The 22081-nt window shown below is 37.3% G+C and overlaps 1 protein-coding gene across 1 annotated transcript in view; it reads left to right on the top strand.

Moving 5' to 3' along the window:
* Slc7a11 (solute carrier family 7 member 11) overlaps window positions 1-22081 on the top strand; it is a 64917-nt gene that overhangs the window by 18651 nt on the left and 24185 nt on the right. The window contains exons 5-6 of the mRNA XM_026386192.2: window positions 1699-1798; window positions 7936-7980. Of these exons, the coding sequence (XP_026241977.2) occupies window positions 1699-1798; window positions 7936-7980 (145 nt within the window). The remainder of the gene's footprint in view (window positions 1-1698; window positions 1799-7935; window positions 7981-22081) is intronic.

The raw sequence follows: 22081 nt of genomic DNA, 5'->3' as shown, positions 1-22081 counted from the left end.
TGCTTGGGTGTCGGCCTTCGCAGAGGTTTCTTCTTTTCATCTGGTCCTGCGCTCTTGAGTGTTGCTGTCCCTTCAGGCCCATCATGACAGAAGTATGCTCAGCAGATGCTTTTGTCTGAATTCCAGTATTTATATTTTCTTTCTGTAAGGACACAGAGATGTCTTAGTTAAACAGGCATTTCTGATTCACTCTATCATTAAAAAAAAAAAAAAAAGTTATATTTGGAAACTGGTTACTTTGAGGGGAAAATAGCGTAGCATACAACTCCGAATTCTCTGTTTCGAGTCCCCAAACTCACTCACGGTGTGTCATCATAAACATCCTGTCTGGCAGTGCAAGCAACAGCTGAGATTTGACTTGAAAGAGAATGTCTTCTACATCAACCATCTTCCAACCTACTTTTGTTTGTTTATATAAGGACTGACTTTGAAACAAAGTCATTTCCCATTTAGGTTATCTCATTTGCTATTTTTTTTTCTGCTAAAGTTTAAATATCAGCTCACTAAAATTAGTTTGAATTTATGATTTTTTTTTTTTTGTGTGTGTGATGCTGGGGATTGAACCCAGGGCCTTGTGCATGCAAAGCAAAGCAGTCTACCCACTGAGCTATATCCCTAGCCCTGAATTTCTGATTTCTGAACTACATAAAAGATTAACAAGAAAAGGATCCTCTGCAATTTTCAAAATAGAAAAAAAAAGTGATGAACAAAAATCTTCTTGTTAATGCAAAATTTGTTAAAACATAGTTTAGAATTCAGTGTTTCTAAAGGAAAACTGTGATGTTGGGACCATGTTAATGAACTTTCTCTTTAAAGAAGCAACTGGTAGGCAGGTGTGGTAGTGCACACCTATACCAGTTACTCAAGAGGTTGAGGCGGGAGGATCATAAGCTGAGGCCAGCCTCAGTAACTTAGGGACAATTTGTCTCAACATAAAAAGCTTAATTCAGTGGTAAAATGCCCCTGAGTTCAACTCCCAGTACCTCTAATTAATAATAATTACAATAGTAATAAAAAAAAAGGACCCGCTAGGATATGCTTTCAATTTTGTGGGCAGCATAGTCTCTGTTGCGATTACTCAATTCTGCTGTCAGAGAGTGAAATAAACCACAGACGATACACTTAAATGAGTGGGCATGGATGTACACCAATAAAACTTTATTTTAAAAAGAGGCTTGTAGGTTGGTGTGGCAGATTTGGTCTGCAGAATTTTCAACCCCTGTTCCAGAGGCTGGTGTCTAATGGTCTGCATGGGACAAACAGGAAGTTAAAGACATGGGACAGCCACTCTGGAGTGTCTCCCTGCCTCCTCAGTGGAGGCACACCCTTGAATATTTCTTTGCATTTCTTCCCAAGCATTGGAATCCTAAAAACCAAACTAGCCCACTCCTAAAAGCTACAGTTCACAGAAAATCCTTCCGTCTTCTTTCATGATCCAAGTATGAGCTCTCTTAAACAAGGGCTGGTTTTTAAGATGTCATCCTGGCTATGACATGATTAGAAGAGAAACATGAAATTGTGTGGGTGGTGATCAATGTACCTGTGGGACTTGTTCTTTAGCTTGGGTACACTATTAACAGGTAAAGTTGGCAACAAGTGGAGAGTGAGTGATTAGGTCTCTTTTCCCAGGGACGATGGTTAGAAGAAATAAAAACCAATTCTTTGTAAAGCTCTAAAGTCTTTCTATTCTAATTTCAGGGCAAACCCAACACTTTCAAGATGCCTTTTCAGGAAGAGATGCCAGTATTATGGGGTTGCCCCTGGCTTTTTATTACGGAATGTATGCCTATGCCGGCTGGTAAGTTGATCTCTCTGGATTTGAATGGTTTGTATGGTCCATTGATTCCTTCAGGTTCTTAGATTAAATGTCAAGCAGGGTGCCAGGCGAATGAGGGAGGCTGTGCTCCAGTGTTTTATGGTACTTGAAATGAGAAGTCTGGTTGGTCTCCTGCACGAGGCCGGTTACCCTGCACATGACTTAATGCAAAGCTGGTGTTGGAGGAGTGGAAAAGTGTGATGCTTTCCTTCAATGAGCCTGAGGACCATGGTCAACACACCTAGGACAGAAGACAGGCTAAGAGAAAAGCATGTCAAGTGACTTATCCAAAGTTGAAGACGACATGGGAGTGCTCAGAAATGAAGACCCCCAAACTCAGGGAAACCTGGCTATTGGTACATGAGGTAATGGTAATAGATGGAGAGTGGAACCCAGGAAGTCCTGCCTGTCCATCCAGGTTCTTCGTGGAGTCTCCAAATAGCATCCCCTGCCCCTGCCCTCCCCAGGGGTTCAGAGAAGGAGCCCTTTGGAACAAGAGTCTTGTGATCTACTCTCAGACAAAGTTGATCAGGGCATTTCTTTATGTCCAGCTCCTAAACAGAAAGGCAGAAGTTAGAGTAATTTTCTAGGTCGTCTGGCTTGTTTGGGGGGAGGAGAGGAGCCTGGGATCCCCCTTGGAGAAAAGAATTGTAATGTTTATGGCTGGCCTTGGAAGGAAAGGAAACCCAAGAAAGAAGGGTGGGAAGAGGCAGAGAGATCTTACTTTTGTGGCTGTTTGTTTCCTTCAGTTGAGAGCACTCAGCCTGCCAAGGCTCAGAGTTTCGGGTATTGTTTTCTAAGCCCCAGCACCATCAAGGTCACTACCAGATTTAGCCCAGTGTCATAAGAAACAAACAAATACTGGGTCTTCAGAGCCAGCATAAATCACTTATAATTATGTATCCGTGGGGACAGAACGGTGCCATTAGGTACTGAAGATTAGAACTTGGCTTGTCAAAAGGTCTTTCAGCTGAAGCTCCAAGGATATTTACAAATAGTGATTAATGAACTTTTTTTCTACTTTCTCCTGAGAAAGAAAAAAATTCTGATACAGAAATAAATGAGGCATTCCCAGGAGGTTATAAAATGCTTTCCTAAAGGCAGGAAGGGAGAAACCAAGACAATAAAATCACCTGTACCAGAACATGTGTAACATTTTAGTGGACCTTAGAAATTCATCAGAATGTCCCCAACATCTGAAAATAAAAGTATGCTACAAAGATGATTAAATTCATGTTGCCGCAGATAGCAGATATGATTCCTTTGATTGGGGCATTGGATAACAATACTCATGAATCAATATGGAACTTTCCCTAACTAAATTTTATTTATCTAGTAAGCTTTAATTAAAATGACAGTTTTAAGAAAGCTCTGTAGGCACACCCCCCAAAAAAACCATTTAAACATCCAAAGCAGTGTGGTAAGATTAACTTTCATTGTTTTGGAGTAAATCATGGCACCATTTTGTTTACTTATTTATAACACTAACAGACAGCTTTAGCTATACGAACGTTCTAGGACCTACAAAATAATACCAGGAAACTTCACTAGCTCAAAAATTATGTAAACACTTTTCAAACACAAATATAACTTCCTTTTGTTTCTTTAAGCTTTTAGGCTCCTAACTTCCATCTAATGCAGGGAAATATAAAGATATTTCAAAATAAATGTACCTACTAATCTCACTGAATTATGAAAATATGGCATTAGAGGAAAAGGAAGAGCATATAGCGACTTAAAACTTTAGCATGGCTTTGAAGCAAAATATGATTGAAGGTTGTTTGAAGATTGTAGCTCGGAGACCGGTGTGAAAATATTTGTATATTCCCAGAATATTTTTACAGTCATTGTGTGTAAGCATTGATCGCTCAGTGTTTTTGAAGTCCTTTTACTTTTGTCCAAAGCACAATGTGGTGCTAGGCAGAGAAAAGAACCGAGTGTGATCACAGGGTTAGAGGCTGAGTGGACTCTTCCCTGTCCATTCAGCCTCAGTGAGAGCTAGTGGCCTGGGGCAGCCGCCACGCTACTCTGAGGGTCTCTGGAAGCCTCAGCGTGGAGTGGGGAGGTGGCAAAAGCTTTCAGCCACAGCCAGGCGCCGGGAGCCTGGTGGTACTCTGTCAGGAATGTGGAATGTGGAGATCATCACCAGAGAGATTTGATTAATTCTGTTGAATGGAGTTCTCTTGCCTGGGAGTCCCCTGCATCGGTTCCCACGGAATCTTAAAAGACTTCTCTCCTCACTCCTCCACCACCCGGCTCAATATTCTGGTCACCTGCTTTATGTGGTGCCAGGTCCCTCCACTTCTGAGTCTTTTGAGGGCCAACAGATTTGTCCATGTATAAAGAGTCTTTTCATTTCTAATTATCTGATTAATATTGAGTTTTGTTGATGCTGAACCCCAAATATGACTCTGTTTACAGGATGGAAGTGTTTTCTGAAAAGCTTTGTACTCTCATCAGAGAATCCTTGTGTCTACTCCCTATTTGAAAGAGGAAGAAGCTCCCAATTTCCTCCTATTCTTGAGGGTTCAATCAGAGTGTTGGAAGATAAGTCCAGGATTTCAATGTAGGAGACAGAGAGTGACTGTGCTTCTGTGATGGGTGGCTACACCATCGGAACACTGCTTTCTGGAGAGGGTGGGAATGCTCTGATGGCTGATGTACAGCTATCAGTCTGAGAAAAAAGGATGCTGTGTGTAGGAAAATAGTCTATTGGTTTGGAATTCTAGAAGAAAAGTAACTATCAGATGCAAGTGGAGAAGACAGAGGCTAAAAAAATTCCCAAATAGAGAGGCATTGATTCACTTTCTAAATGTGAGTCCGACCATATGACAGCTCCATCTTTCATGATGTGACTCTACATGCGAGTCTTAAACGACTCGGACATAGAATCATAAATAGGGGACCATAAATGAGCCACTTCCTATATTGCTGCTGGGACAATGTTTAACCAAAAAAAAAAAAAAAAAAAAAAAAAGGAGGCATTGCAGATGAGGCAGACAGAAGCAAAGCATCTATTGTCACCAAGGTTACTGGCCAGCTTCTTAGCCTGTCCGAAAAAGCAGCAAGACCACTGTTGTCCTGGGGACCTTGCTCGGCTCTGAGCAGTTGAATAGGAAAAAGACACCTCGGAACCTTGGAGAACCTGAATAGAATCAACTTTGGGCTCTGAGGAGCACAGAACCTTTCCAGAATGTTGAAAACTTCTTCACAGAAACATGATTAGGGGAAAAGGAATCATTAACCCGGCGAGGTCGCAGAGTTGGGTCAGAACAACTTTAATACGGTTGCCAATATCTGCATTCCAGAGAAACACATCTGCCAGTCCCCCTGTGGCTCTGGGGAACCAAACCAATTTCCATCCCATATCTTGATCCAAAGTTAAATATTGCTTGGTGGGATTTTTTTTTTTTCCTAAACCGTGAGCCAGAAAGTAGTTTTTCAGTTGTCTTTTTTTTCCTCCCTTTTAAAGCTTATCCTCAATGGACTTAGACTTTCTAAAGCACCTGCTGGGATTATTTTGTACCATTGTGTCAAATCTAATCTACAGAATAAGCTTCTTTTAAAAATAATTCACATGGTTGGGTATTGGAATGTGCTGCTGGCATTACAGAGCCTTTTATGCACAATCATGGAAAAGCTGAACAATAGATTCTGTAAGCATCTCTGGAGGCCTTGAGGAGATGGAATGCCCAAGAATTCTGTGGACTCAGGGCTGGAGATCACAGAGCATAAAGGTCTATTTCCCACAGGATGTGATGTTTGGACTAAAATAAGAAGCTTTCTCCTTCTTTTCCTCCACTCTGCCCCAGATCTTTCCTCCTTTCCCTTCTCCTTCCCTCTCCTCCTCTCTGCTGTTCTCTGGAATCATGGAAAACACTTGAAGTTAAATTCTTTCTTCATAACTGTTTCCCCTTCTTGCTTTAATATTGTTGGAAAAGACTCGTCTCTAAAGCAACCTTTAAGAAGAAACTGGCCATCTTTGACATAAGAAATCTAGAAACAGTTCTTCATGTGTGATTTTTTTTTCATTTTCTTCCTGTACTTCCTATTGCCTGAGGCTTATAACAAGCACATCAAATCTCTCTCAAAGAACATATTCCAGATATATGCACTGACTGTTGCTCACTTTCCTAGTATAATGACAACCTCTATTTTTAGAAATTTAACTTTCTAGTCATTAAAAAAATGTCTTGGCTACTGACCTTTCATATCGCCTTTATCGCTACTCTTCTCTCAGTGTTTCAAACAGAACTACTTAAAGCATAGTCCTTCCAGTTGCTGGCAGCTTCACCTTGAACGTCAACTCCTACTTGAGAATTTAGATAAGGTTTCCATGAAGATGGAGCAAGACAGGTTTCCTCTTCTTTCTTTTAGGCTGTGAGGTAAGCACATTAGCTTATGGGCTAATATTCCAGCCATCAATTTTAGAATGTAGAGACTTTGTACATCAAGACCTGTGCTCCTGTGTACCCATGTAAAAAGTTATTTTTAATCTGCTGCAAAATAAGATATCAGGAGTAGGTTGAAAATATGATTTCCTAGTTAAATGAAGAGAGAGCTAGTTCTTTGTTTGTTTAGTTCTTTTTCTTTTCTTAATGGTCCCTTAGTTTTGCCATTTCCATGGTCTAGTCGTCTACTCTGCTTACTTCATGATGGAATCGGCCTCAGCCTTACATTGTGAAAACCGAGTAAAGAACTATGAGGGCTTTAAAGGCTGGCTAGCAGTCAGTTCAGATTACAAAAGAAACTCCAGGATTCGAATGCTAGACAATCCCGTATGGGATTGAGAGAGTCATAGAGTGAAGGAAATTTCCCCAGGGCCCTGAAATTTGGGTAATACTTGCCATCCTGTGGAGCTTGAAAGGAACCTACTGTGTGCCCAGAATATTTCTTCTCACGGAAAAAGACCCAGAAAGTGTTGTGGATTTAAAAATGTACAAAATCTCCTGCTCTTTAGTTGGTGATTTATGGTGCAAAGACTACGGATGTGCCTGAAATTAACAGGCCTATGTGGAAAAAAATGAGAACAGTCCTGCGACGTGAGGTTATTTGGAACATATTAACCTGAAAGGAAGACGTGTGAATTGAGGATTTATCACATTTTTATTTTTTAATTACAAATCGACAATTAGAGTTGTATATGTTTATGGGCTATAAAGTGATGTTATTATTTATGAATACTATGTGGAATAATTAAATGGAGCATATTGACATATTCATCACCTCAAATATTATTTTTGTGGTAGAACATTTGAAATTTACGCCCCACCCCCCGAAGTTTTGAAATGTATATTATTCTACCATTTGTGGTTCCAACTTGTACACTGTGTTTCTGTCTAGGAAGTCAATAACAGTTCCCTAAATCTAGAAATGCTACTGTCTTATAGCACTGTGTCTATATAGCTATGTGTCTCCACTTCTGAATTTGGAGGGGGCAAAGGCCGTCTTATAAGTTCTCTTCCCATTTCCTCTGCCACACAAGAACTGCAGAATACTAGACTGTTGCTCCTGTCATTGGGCATAACCACCTTGACACATTTCTGTACTCAGCCGGGAAGACCTCAGGCCTCCTCACCAGGGCTACCACCCAGGGGTGTTAACCACTGAGCCACACCCCCAACCCTTTTTATTTTTAATTTTGAGACAGAGTCTTGCTAAGATGCTTAGCATCTTGCTAAATTGGTGAGGCTGGTTTTGCACTTGTGATCCTCCTGCCTCACCTCTGGAGTCACTGGGATTACAGGTGTGCACCGTTGCACCCAGCCTAAAAGTTAAGAGTTCTTGAAACTCAGGTTGGGGGATGCGTCCTCTAAAAATCTCCCCTTGACCTCCCAGGCTGGGCTTAACTCCACCCCTGGCTCCCATGTGCTTGCATTGCAGAGAAACTACTGGATTTTCCACTCTCAGTTCCCTACTGTTCAAGTTAGAAGCACTTCACGTGTGTGGCTTAATAGAAAAATAATCTATGGGGGTTTTGTTGCTAGATATTTTCATTGAACTATAAGTATTTTTAATGAAGTTTTCATAATCTGTGTTCAATTTTAAATATTTAAAATGTGAAACTTTGGATTACAGTGGTAAAATATATTAATAGTTGCTAATTTGCATGCTTTTAGGTTTTACCTCAATTTTGTTACTGAAGAAGTAGACAACCCTGAAAAGTAAGTAGCCATATTTACTCTGAAATTTTTATGAGGAATAAAATGTAAGATTACCTAGTTAAAAAAGCAGAGCCAAAGAGGGAGTTTAGTGGGGGCCAGTTACCACCATCATCTTCACCACCAATGTCATTGACATTATCTTAGGCACATACAATTTATTTGATTTTATCATAAATTATGTGTAAATAACTTAATTATAAATTGTATATTCAATACTATTTCCTTATAACCTAAAAAAGAATAGAGTTGTATCTTAGTAACCTGTCTTACATAAACACATACAATGAACTTGATATTAACTCTCAGACACAAGTGTAGCTTGAGCTCAAAAAGTTCTTATTTCTAGTAATACATGTTCTTTTTTTCATAACTATTTGATTAAATAAAATAATGTAATTAATGGAAAAGAGTTATGAAAATACATGTAGCATATCATAGGAACTTGTGAATTTGGAGACCTGAATCATTATTTTTCCTTTTCTTTCTAAATAACAATGTGATGATTGGATAATTGAATGGTGATTTACATAATGTTTCTAACACAGGCTAAGAAATATGAATTAATATTATGTTTTGTGCATAAACATTTGACTTTGTACAGAAAAACAACGTGCAAATTTATTGGGAAAAGAGGGAAATTTTAATAAGCAGAATGCAAAATATAAACTCTAAAGTTATTTAATTTCATCTTACTTTTATTCAATACCTGCTGTGCTCCAACCGTGTTGGAGCATCTTCCATGATAGATGAGGTTTGTCTCTGAAGATTTTATTTTCTATTCAATGAGTCAAAGCTGTAAACAAGTAAAGGTAGCAGTGTGGTTGATACCATAGTAGGGTACTTCTTCGGTGTGGCAGAGAAGAAAGGAGCAAGTACTTGACCCTATCTGGAGGGATGCTGCTAATGCAGAGTCTTGAATGAATTAGTAAGAGTTTCCCATGTAACTAATGAGAAAGAGAAGGGAGTAGAGGTTGCTTGACTTCTAGGAAAACGAGCAAGTACAAAGGCAGGTCCGCATGAAATAACCTGGACATCAGAGAAGATGCCTAAGGGTCAATGCAGATAAGATGGACCAAGGAATTCTGGCACCTGGTGTATTGGGAGGTAGTAAACTGTTGGGAGATGGCTGTCAGGAGGTAGATCTGGCCAGGTGAAGGATGTCAGACACAGCCAGCAATGAATGCTAACAGGATGCTTCACTATGACTGACTCAACTGTTGTGCAAACCAATATGTAATATCATTGTGGAGAAAGCTACTTTATTCAGACATGTGACCAACTTATTATAGTATTGTCATATTTATAACTGGAATTGAAGGCAGAGAACACACTATTTACCAGGAACCAGTTTTAACATTACCTGGAAATGATAAACTAACTTATGACAGTAAAATCTAATGTTTACAGAAAAAATAGGTGAAGTACTTGAGAATTATTAGTGTATAAGTGGAGACACAGAGAAAAGACTGCTCTTAACTAGATTTTACATAAAATATTTATTGGATTTCCCATATGTGAAAGAAATAACTATATTAAGACTGTAACTTTTGAATCTGAAAACATTTTAAAGAGACGCACTTCTAAAATCTAATGTAAGGGAATGTTTATTATGGAAAAACATGGCAAATTGTAGGTTTATAGACCTACAACATAACATGTATTACAATAGTACTTCAGAGATGTAGTTCAAATTCTTTTTTAGTGTTACTTTAATTTTATTTGCCATGTATACATTACTAATGTGTACATCAAGTATATTTTTAAACTCTCTCTGCCATTGTTACTATCTGAATTTTGGATATATTCTATCAGAGTGCCTTGCCAGTCAAGAATTCTCTTTAGTTCTTTTCTTCCTTAATTTAATTTCATTTCTTAGTTTCTCACACTGATAATGTCCATGATTCAATGTATACAAATACTAAGGAATAGTGATAGTGATGTGATTCAGTGTTTTGTTTTGTTTTTCTGTTGCAAAGAAATTTTCATATCTCAAAAAACAGAACAACAGCACGTACCTCTCTGGTTGTGTTGGTAAGTCAATATGTATCAAGTACTTAGATTAGTGATTGTCACTTTTTCTCTACATTATTCTTTTTACTACTGTTACTGATATATTCTTATTTTAGAGAAAGGTAAACTGTTATTCAGATAATAGTATTATCCAAGTTTCAGTATTCTAAGAAAACATTTTTCTTTAGTGGTTTTGAAAGAAATATAAAAAATTATAGCATATCATATTGAAACCTATGCACTACATTTTCAGTACTGAAGTTGACTATGCATTTCCTGATCTCTCTGATTCTTGGGTACGGATTTCATTGGCATTTTATATTTAGAGAAAACAAGCCTACCATTTAAAAGGAAAAACATGAGCTATATGAGTTTTATAATAATTTAAAACTAACAGTAAAAGCAGAGTTTATTACTTGTGATTATATTAGATGAGATATTATCAACTTCTGGAAATTTTCATTTTTACAAACTTCATGAAATTTATCTAGAACCCTTTTAAATTTATATACTTTCTTAAGGTCTTAAGCTAAGGGACTTTTGGGGGAGAGGGAAGAATCTCAGTTTTGAGGTCAATGTAATGAGCAACAGAGAAACAGCTTGAAGAGAGAAGCCTTTGACGACTTTTCATTCTTTCACATTTGAAAACCCAAATAGTTAGTTCCTACATGAAATATTTTGTGTAAAACTTAGCTGACACATTTATTTTCTCAAAATTAAAATATAGGAAATGCACAGAATCTCCTTAGTATACAGTCAAGGTTGATGTTGTGTTATGTATTTATCAACCAAACTAACTCAGGGTTTGAGCATTTGCATTAGTCTTAATTTTGAAAATGACATCTCCTGACAATGTTAATGATCAGTTTAGGTCTTTAAAAACTGAATTTTATTTTTAAAACACAGAAAATACTTGGGGAGACATTTAGGGTAGACTGTTAAGAACAGATGGTACAATCATGTGGAGCTAGTCCAGATGCGTGATTTGTATTATTTTGTAGGTAGATATGGCTCCAAAATACCTTTAGTAACGAGGGAGAATAATTACAATCCCATCTCCTTTGTGACGTGCCAAGATAAATGTGTTTCCCCATCAGTCACGAGCCTGCATTTCCAGGTGTGCTGCGACTTGCAACTTTCTGGCAGCTGGTGTAATGAATCATCAGCCAACGATACAACACCTTTCACTATCCTCCTCCATGGAGGCCATAAAATCTCCCCCAAATCGTGACCTAATGGAAAAGGTGGTAATTAATTTAGGTTGGTGAAAATAGCAATGTGATTTAAAATACATAGAATGCAGAGTCAAGTTTCATAATCTTGATCGACTACCCTGTACATGTAATTTCATTTTGAGAAATCTTTCAAATTACCTAACATTACTCTATAAAACAATTTCCGAGTTGCTATTAAAAACTTGCCCTCAGTGTTGTAACAAGGGAAAGAGAGAGGAACTTGGACAAGAATCTCTGTTCATGTGATTACATTTATAACATTGAGACGTTTTCCCAGGCCTTGCTTAAAATATTTTTTTTTCTCCAAAAGTAGCTTTGGATTTATGGGAATAGCAATCTTTCAAGTATAATAATCGCCATTGAACTTTTATAATAACATAAGGATATTGCCTTTAATAATTATCTATAGCATGGTGACTGTCTCCACATTTGAATGTATTAGAATAAGATTAGTATTTTGAAGGATATGAATGTCTAAAGTTTATAACGTGAAGGTCATAGAATCCCAAGGAATATCTAAATTTAAAAAAATGCCATTGTTTCTCCATATGGCATGTATAGTAATAATGACTGAATATATACTTTAAAAAATTAACAGTGTTTTTGCAAATATATTGAGTTTTGCCTTATGACATTTTTTTGAATATAAAACCCATTATTTGAAAAGTTATACAGTGCAAAGAACATATAATTAAGATGTACGTTTATAGTCCCGTTCTTAGATTGATAAATTGTGTCTTGTGTTGATGAAAGCTAAGAAATGAATTGCTTTTCTTTGACCTTGGGGGTCTGAGATTAGTCAGTCTGTCTATTAGACTTGTTCCCCGTGTTCTTCTCACTTCATTTATTCCTTCTCTTCTGAAGACTTGGAAATAGTAGACTTAGAGGAAGTCAGTAAAGCTTGATATCATCAGTCATTTTTGAAGAGCAGGCTATCAACATGCTCTGAATAATCAACTTTAATAGAAGGTTTAAATAATCAGAATGTCATGTTTAATTAATACTTTGCCTGCTTCCAATTTATATTAATTGATGCCTCAAAGTCATCACACCTTGTACCAGTGATAACTTAGAAAATGAGAAACTTGGTTGGGAAAAACCCTTAGGAGACCTTTAAGGCAGTGTGAGAGGTCAGATTGAACCCAGTGGTCCCAAAACAATCTTCTAGTTTGCATTCAGTTCAGACGTCCCAGTTTAAGAGTTTTAGTGTATTTGTTTTCATTCCTTATTACTCTTTAATTCCTTATTACACTGCTTTATATGGCTTATAAATAACAGGCAATATAAAACTGTTACTTGTAGGCCATATAAAACTGCCTGATTAAAACACAGCAAAACAAAACAAAACAAAAATCTGCCTAAATGTGTTATAGACAAGATGCATGACAGAAGGCTAATGTTTGATTTCAAGTCCTTCTGTCTTGTATTTTGCTATTTTTAAAGCTGCAGTTTTCTATAAGAGACAAATCTTAATAGGTTTAAACTTGCTAGAAAATAATCTATAATGTTTTGACAACTTGTGTGTGGCTTATAGTAAAATTGTGTGATTTTTTTTTTGTTGTTGTTGTTAATGTTGTTACAAGGTAATGTGGTCTGCATTCTTAGAATATTTCCAAAGTTTCTACTACAAATCCTCAGCTGATACATGTTCTAAAGTTATGTAAACTAATTTTCAAAAAAGTTACATCACTGTGAATACATGCATATAGAAAGATCTGGATTATTAAACAGATTTAATTTGTAGATGTATTTGCCAAATGAAATTCTTTAAAACTGAGGTCTCCTAGTACAAGAGCTTAAGGATTCCAAGCCCATTATGAGGCAAATTTCTTCTGAACGGCTTAACAATTTTAAATAGACAGTGATATTCCTATATTACAGTTCTCCTGAGCTTGTGAGGATAAAATATGTGAAATTCAAAAATATTAATGAGCTCAACAAGTAACATAATTTGTAAAACTGAATTTGCAGCCAAGTTTACAAAGATTTTCCCTTTGGCAAAATGAGCCCTCCTTTTATTAAGGAAGACAGGCATCACCAGGATCATCTTAAAACATGACACTGTTTCTCACCAATTGTTGAAAAATTTGACACCTAAATTAAAACTCTTCTATTTTGTACTTTTCTCCTGAAAACAGGCAAAAAGTTTATTAAATCCTCTTTTAAATGTGTTCCATAATAGGAGTATAATTATACAAGGGTGGGCACTGTGACAGACAAAAGGCCAGTGTTTGGCCAGATGTTACAGAGGTGAAATGATTCTAGTTCAGAGAGAAGGTCATCAAGTGGCTTTTCTTGCTTTTGTTCAGTCTAAAAATTTTTCCCTAATGAAACGCGTGGTTGATGTACCTTGGGATCAAAATTCTTGCATTTCTCAGCTTCACATATGCATAAAAAATACATTTGGCTCCAAGACAGTTTGTTCATGTAAGGCTGAAGGGTCAAATAAGTGGTGCAGAAATTATAGGATTATATTAGAATATTTTATCATGGGGTAATCCGAGAAGACAGATATTAATCCTTCAAGTGCTTTGTGGAAGCCATTTACCTTTTTTTCCCCCCGGGGATTTCGATACCATTGTGAGGCAAAATTTGAAGGGCACTGTTTTTGAATGTTTTACTTCCTTTCATAATTTTAGGCTTACTGAAGTTTATATTTTGAGTCCAAAATAATAAACTTGTTTTAGGAGCAAAAACAATGGCTAATTTAATTTTACCCTGTGTTTCTATTCCCTTTAGCCAAAAATAACAAACCCCAATAGGTGAGATGAGTAGAAAGAATCAGAATTTCAGAATTAGAGGGGGTCTTGGAGATCATCAGTCTAGTTTCAACCAGATGTACAATTTCCTTTGTAATGTCTTTAAACACTTAATTCTAATAAAAGATGAAAAACTGGCTATAGCTTCTTTGAACTGGGCTGCCCATATTCTCCTCTTGGCTGGATTGACCAGTAACCTTCCAGCTGCTATCACCAGTTTCACCTCAATTAAATTTTTGGTTACAGGGCATAAGTAATGTGCATCAAATGTCTTTGACTGCAATAGGTGTAACCCAAGTGAGGAATTAATAAGCATATCAGAGATTCCAGAGGTAGAATCTCTGGAGTCTAACCTATTGTGTGTATTCAAACATTGACTCTGCTTTTTGATCTGCTCTTATCTGAAAGGAAGTAGCTCCCTAACAAGGATTGTCAGTCATTAGATTGACTCCTGCTTTTCCATTCACACATTTGTAGCTCCCTTCATCCATATTCTTATTTATGCAAATGAGCTACCTTCACTCTTCTTTAGGTGTGTATTTATTTCAAAGTCAGGTGATTGTGCCCAAAAATGTGGCTCAGAAGTAAATTTTTACATTCTGGCTCATACTTGGTGAAAAAGTACTTAGACCACCAAAATCTAGTCTGTAGACCACTGGCTGCTTGGACATTCATTCAATTTCAGTGTTGTTTAAGATTCTCACAGAGACAGAATAATGTTATAAGTTGTTCTTTAGAACAGAGACAAGATGCAGTCGGGTCTTATATTCACACATGCCATTCCTAGAAATAATTTTGATAATTTTGTTCTAGTTATTCTAATGTTGACTCAGTTTAACAGTATACTTAGGAAAATCAGCAATTCTTGAATTTGTATGGGCACATGTCAAAACTGTATTACCAATATAACCTCCTAAAGTGAACCAAAAGATGGCTTTCATTTTTATGAACTCCAAACATATTTGCTGACTGAGTCTTTGAAAACAGCACTGGTTCAGGAAAATTCAAAATTCTAATCCTGCCTCTTCCTAACAAGCTGTTTGACCTTGGACAGACCTCTAAATTACTTCCGAATCCTTTGTTTGCCACTTTTAAATGGAAGATAATAATCCCTATATTATGGTTCTCTTGGGGTTGTGAGGATAAAATATGTGAAATTCAAAATTGTTAATGAGCTCAACAAATAATATACAAGCACCATCTGTAACCAAAATGTATATTCTTCAAAGATTAGAACATTTTGCAATCTTTGAAAAAACAGAGGATTAACAGAATTGTTTTATGAACGAGGGGTGCCTTTTCTTCACACATGACCTATTAATCAGCTTGAAAAGTTGTTCTGCACCATCAGCAGAGTGCCCAATTATTAGTAGTTAAAAGCTTCATGAAATGGTGAGAATTGCTTTTTAAAAATTTTTTAGTGTGCAGCCTCCCTCAGGTGACAGTATGCTCACACATCATGATCGGAATGAATGTCTTGGCAGATTATTTGTTTTTCTTCTGAACCAAATATTTGTATGCCCACACCCATATTGTCATTGTGACACAGTTGGCTGACAGTGCTGATATAATAGATGGACTGTTTGTATTTCCACTGCAGTCATCTATTTCTAAGTTCACTATCTTACCAAGAAACCCTTTTATGAAATCTGACAAACAAGGTCCTGATCCGAGTGGCTGGCATCACATATTTTAACATTTTGTTTTTTACTTTTTCCAGAAATGAAGCTATTGAGTTGATACAAAATAGGAGCATGCAGGTTTGCTCCCAGATGGCTTTTGGAATTTTTGCCTAATTTTAAAATATAAAGGCTTTCTTTAAAAAATAAAAACAGCTTTTTGAAAAAAAAATCTAATTCATGGATAGAGTTCGGGATCAAGGTAGTCTTTCAGATTATTTTTAATAACATGATGTGTGTTATCTCTGTCCTGCGGTGGAAAAGCTTAAAGCTCAGAGAAGTGAAGTCCTTCTATGGCTGCGTAGGTAGCCAGTGAGAAGATCAGGATTGTACTTCATGTTTGTCTGGCCCAGGGCTCGTACTGTCTTCAGGACACTGGCTGGTCTGGTTGGGAGGTAAAGCAGAAGTGATCTTTGAGTGCACACCGTGGCTTCCTGGCTAAGGAAGTGACTTTGTTATAGAAAAGGAAGTTACAGGAAGAATAGGACCTAGAAAAGCAGAACAGAGATATGGCTATGTCTGAGGCAGGGCGTGGATTTACACAAAGCCTCAGGGGAATTGTTGGTTTCAGGGAATATCCTGTAGACGCTTCTACTAAAGCAAGGGTCTGTGAACAAGGGGTGGAAATGGTGGCAGTAGAATGTGGATGTTGGTATATGGTAAGCCTTAGCCTCCATCATGAGAACTTTGGATCTTATCCAGGAGCCAATGGGAAGGGTGCTGTTGTGAGTGTTTGGTGCATGGGAATCAGTGCTTGCAGGGGATTATGATGGCAGGTTCAGGGCTGTTTTGGTTGGGACACATACGAAGTTTAAAGACAACTGTAGTTCATTATGACATATTTAATCTTCTTTCGAGTACTTATTTTTAATAAAAGAAAATATCTTTGAGAAGTTAATTGCCTCCTACACTTGAACCGTTGCTAAAGTCAAACAAAACGACACAGGATGTGACAGACATCCTGTCAAAGAGAACCAGAAACTCCCATCCCAGAGACGGAGGTTAAACTGCTCAGAGAAAAAAGGATGTCAATATATGTTTACACATCCTCTGCAAAAGTATAGGGTTGTCTTTTCTTCATTTTAAATTTAAAAGATACTATCATATATTTTCCATGCTAATGGGAAGAGTGAATGGGATAAACTAATGTGAAGATAGTTTACTTTAAAATAAGTTTATATTTTATTTATATTTAAAACCATGTTGAAATGAGAATTTGATTAAGCATTGGAATTCCCAAAAGAGAAATAAAAAGGATTATTGTTTAGTGGCAATTTTTGAGATATTCAGGTTGAAAAGTTGAGACATACTATTGCATAGGTTTGCCTCTAGCTCTGATATAGTGAACATATAGGAACCAATAGTGAGGAAAGTACTGTAGTTCAGGCTTGTGTCATTGGGCATGGGGAAATGCCACATACTAGTGAGATAAAGAAACCCCAGGCTAGATTTGAAGATCAAATAGAATACCACGTCAGAGTTTGGAAAGATTTCAAGCAAAATATGCTTATGATTTGGCTTGGAATGACTCAGTATTCTACATGAAGTGTAGGTCTAAGGAGGAGAGGGCAATAACACTACCAGTTCAGGCCAGGAGCCAGCCTGGGACAACTGGCAAGATAAGCACAGAGAGGAGGTTCACACCGGTGGTGTCGAAATTGCTCCAGGCTTGGAGTCAACAGGCTACGATTCTGGTTCTGGTTCTGGAGTTATTTATTCTTGTGAACCTGTGGCATAGCACTTGGTATGCCATAATGTGTGAAAAGCCGAGCCCTGGCTTACTGGCTACAGGGAGGGTGTCGTACAATAAGTAGCAAATTTCGTTTCTTTTCAACTCTTGCGTGTTCCATGATTCTTGCAGAGAGACACAAATTTCAAGTTCAAGAAGTAGAGGACATCATCATGGGAGCACAGCCAAGGGGTGGAAACGTAAGCAAAGCTGTCTCAGAGAAGTTTAAGTGTCAAGGAAACAGAAAAAGAGAAAGGGATTCTGTGTCCAGTTTAGATCTTCTGATGTTTGGGAGATTAAGCAGGACCAAAGTTCCTGAGTTAATCTCAGGAAGTGGTAGGAAGTTTGGATGGAGGAAATGAGTTCAGATTGGTGTCCGTCAAGGAAGGAACTTAAGTTATTAGATCTGAAGATCTAGGGTCAGATCCTGGTTATGGGATCCAATCCAGGGAACTCACCTTAAATATGGGTTCTTGTGATCCCAGAGTACACCAGGAGGAGCATCCGTGTTAATAATGCTTGTTAGGGGATTGTTACCCTTGTTGGTTGGTGAGTCCCTGATTCTGTTTGCTCTTTTCATCATTTATGCCCATAGGAGGTATACAGCAGTCTGTATACCACTGTGGTCCAGAAGGTTTATATCAGTTGTTTACTCTGTGATATATTTCTCGAGAGCATAGACATAGGCAGAAATGGATCTTCTCTGTCAGGTCTGCTACATTTAATTATTAGACATTCCCAGTAATCTAGCTGGGATTACATTTATTTATTGATAATTTTATGCTGGCTACCGAGAGGAGGGAGGGAGATATCTTTGTGAATATTTTTCAAAAGTATGCATTCATTCCTCTTGCCAACTACTAACTGGGTAGAGTTGTGAGAATGAGCAATACTGTACTCATATGTTTGACAATGCTTTACTTCGAGTGGACACTCAATTAATAGTAGACCATTTGCATTTTACTCTTGTTATTAAGCAGCATGCGGTTAGCTCATTTGCAACCCTTCTAGGATAATCAGAGCAGCATTTGTGAAATTGAGGAAACTCTTTCTTTTCTTCTCCATCAGTTGAGTGTTAGGTTTGATATCCATGATCACAAGGTCTGAAATACCTTGCCATGGGAAACAGAATTTATCTCATTCCCAGAGTCCAACATTTCTCATTTTTGACATTGGAGATTGTTTTACAAAAACATATAATATTTCTGTAATTAGCTTTCTAGGGAGACAGCTGCATGTTTTTTTTTTTTTAAATCACATGTTTTTCCTGGCTAAATATTTACAACTGTGCTATTTTCTGTTTCTTTCCTTTCATTAAATTCTTTCTTTCTTTCTCTTGCTTAAAATTATGGAAGTAGAACAGATACTTCTGGTCTATGACAAAAAACTTAGCAGCAATCAATACTGCTGCATATTAGTTGTGATCTCTGAATCAAATACAAGGAGCACTGTTTTATATATTGAGCTATGCAATAATATATGAAAAATTGCTTATAAAATGAAGTTTATGGCATAGCACTAAAACAGGCCATGATACTGGAAATACGTAGTAATATAACACAAAATGAGAGACCAAAGATTAGAATGTATGATTTTTATGGGCAAAGTTGCCTCTAGAATTCAGAGATAGCCAATCACACAGTGTTTTTTCTGGGCATCTCAAGTCCCTTCTCCTTCAAAGGGACAATTCTGCTGGCTTCTCATAAGCCATTATTCCTCCTCTCTCATAGTCCACAATCATGGTCTCTCTCTCAGGGATAGAGAGCAGGGGAGGTGGGAATGTTCCTACGTTTCAAAATCATTTCAGTTTACATCATACCTGCACATACCTATTTACCTTCTTTCATTACACATCGACATAGCTGAGTTTATTAAAGGAACTCATTGTCATGGTTAAAACCACAGTAAGCTTGACCTTGAAAGAATAAATCACAAAGGCCTTCAATATTAGAGATAGAAGGGGAAGTAGCCATCCAATTCCCCATTCCTTTTCTTATAAAGACAAAGAAGAAATTAAAGCCATAGAGGTGGATTAATTTGTCTATATTTACAAGCTAACATCCTGATCCTTTCTGGTCTCTTTTGAAAACACTTTGTGTTGGTGAATACAAATCCAAGAGAGATGGTTGTGGCAAGATTTTAGCCTTGAAATTAGCTGGGGGCTGGGGGGGAAAGCAATCATTAGAAGTGACCTGTATGTCATTTGAGAATAGAATAAAACTGCTTTTTAAAAATGTGTAAAAGCATTAACATTTGTCTGCATTCAGCTTCCTAAAGCTGTTATTCAAACAGATAATGAAAGAGGGTCTTAAGGCTAGTAGAAGTAAGTAATCTATTCCAGGTCATTTAATGAAGGTCATTTGGTTCCAAGATTAAAACAGAAACTTTATGATTAGGAAATACTGAAATGTTAGGATATTAAAAGGAAATAGTTACTTTTTATTGTCTCTAATATCTAGACAGATATGCTGGCTCTTAAAATAGCTTTGATATCTCTTTAGGGAGCAATATTTAATTTTTCTGTTATTGGTATTGTCAAACAGTCAAACTTCCACTCCTTATATTCTGGCCTGAGGCAGGAAAGAGAGAAATTGATATAGAAAACATGATTGACTTTGTTTTTAGCCAGCAAATGACAGAAGAAACAAGGGAGATAGATAGCAAGTGGAGGTAATGGATTCTAAGATCCTGTTTTGTAGTCGGCTCGGGGTCTTGGGTAAGAAAGGTTAAATGTGTTTTAAATGTATGCAAGTGTTTAGCTATTTGATCTTTGAGATGCAGTGTGCTCCTGCCAAGGAGAGGTGACCAAGTGGCAAATGTTGGGAGAAAGCAACTACAAATTGAACTCCGTGATGTTGCTCTCAGAGCCAGGGAACTGTTTGTCTTCAGGGCAGCCCACACTCTGAATTGCAAACTGTGGCAAGGGAGAGAGCATCCATTTGGATGAGTAGGTGCTTTTTAAACCTTGCAAGCCTGTGACTAGCAGAGGAGTTGTTTCCTGTTCTCCAAAGACAGTGTTCCTAGTGCACCTGTTGTTGCAATAGCTGAGTAGAATTCCCTCCCCCTTAACCTGGCCTGCCTACTCCACACTCGCCTCTGCTCCAAGGACACCTAGAGGCACAGGAGCTCCTCATTATCTTGTTCCTGTATTCTCCTAGGGGACATTATTATGTGTTCCGCTTTTAAATGGCTGTGACTCAAGGCTCCTCACAGTAGACTAAATGCAGTCGTCCATTTAGTCAAGAGCCAGAAAGAAAAATGTCTATGTATCCTGTATCTTACTAGAAGTTAGAGTAACATTTTCAGTAGAATTGAAAATTATTTTCATAGGATGTTCAATGTAACACTACAACAGCTTTCCCCTTTTCTTTTAGTAATAATAGATGTGCAAATTTTAAAATGACAAAAGAAATTATGTCAAAGTTTCAAATCACCCGTAGCCACTTAATTATATCAAATAAAGTACTCACTTGTAATTATGCATTTTGTTCTCTCCAGTGGTGTGTATGTATGCACGTGTGTGTATGTATTGTGTTATATTGCTCAAGACAATGCACATATATATTCTCTTCATGACTTTGACATTATATTATGTATTTACTTGTTTATTTATTGTCTGTTTACCCATGGAAGGAGCCACAGTTGTGTATGTGCTTTTGATTTCATATTCACAGTATGGAAAGTACCTCAAAGTGTGCCCTGGGGTCTAGATTTGCTGCATCCCAAAGTCAACTGATTGATTATTCATGTGACCTTAGGTCTGTCCTGCCTTTTGTCATTTCCTAGCATTTCATTAAATTTTCCTGTATCACTAAAATTTTACTAAACACCATTTTAATTGTACACTAGTGTATACTCATTTACCTCTCAGGCATTGAAAACATTTCCAATTTTTCTTAATAATGCTGGTTATACATTTTGTATTTTATTATTATTATTATTATTATTATTATTATTTTTTGGATTGAACTCAGGGGTGCTTGACCACTGAGCCACATCCTCAGCCCTGTTTTGTATTTTATTTAGAGGCAGGGGCTCACTGAGTTGTTTAACACCTCATTTTTGCTGAGGCTGGCTTTGAACTCATGATCCTCCTGCCTCAGCCTCCCAAACTTCTGGGATTACAGGTGTGTGCCACCACACATAGCTTGTGTTTGAATCTTTATCATGCTAGGAAAATGCATAACAATTATTTTCTTAGGATAGATTACTAGCAGAGAACTCCTGGGTCAAAGGCAATGCGTTTTTAAAAAGTCTCTTTTTGTGTTGCCAAATTGCTTTCCAAAGTGAGTATTTTAATTTCTTTTCCCAATAGCAATAGCCGAGAATTCTTAGGAGCATTGAGTGTCTACTTTTTAACCAAAAGTCTTTGCTAGTTGAAAAGCAAAAATTTCACTTGTCTTACTTACTTATCTGATCACCAGTGAGGTGCTATTGTTTCACGTTTAGTAGCTACATGTGGCGATAAATATTGGTGATTTCACAGAATTCTTTGGGTATTGTTGATATTAAGTTGTTATCTCTGTCTCCCTCTTTTTTAAATTTACGTTTTAGTTGTAGTTGGACACAATATCCTTATTTTATTTATTTATTTTTACGTGGTGCCGAGGATTGAATCCAGGGCCTCGCACGTGGTAGGCGAGTGCTCCACCACTGAGCCACAATCTCAGCCCTAAGACATTATCTCTT

The sequence above is a fragment of the Urocitellus parryii genome, chromosome 10 (genome assembly GCF_045843805.1).
Source record: "Urocitellus parryii isolate mUroPar1 chromosome 10, mUroPar1.hap1, whole genome shotgun sequence".
Lineage (NCBI taxonomy): Eukaryota > Metazoa > Chordata > Mammalia > Rodentia > Sciuridae > Urocitellus > Urocitellus parryii.
The sequence above is the reverse complement of the archived record's forward strand: the minus strand, read 5'-3'. Positions and strand labels throughout refer to the sequence as shown.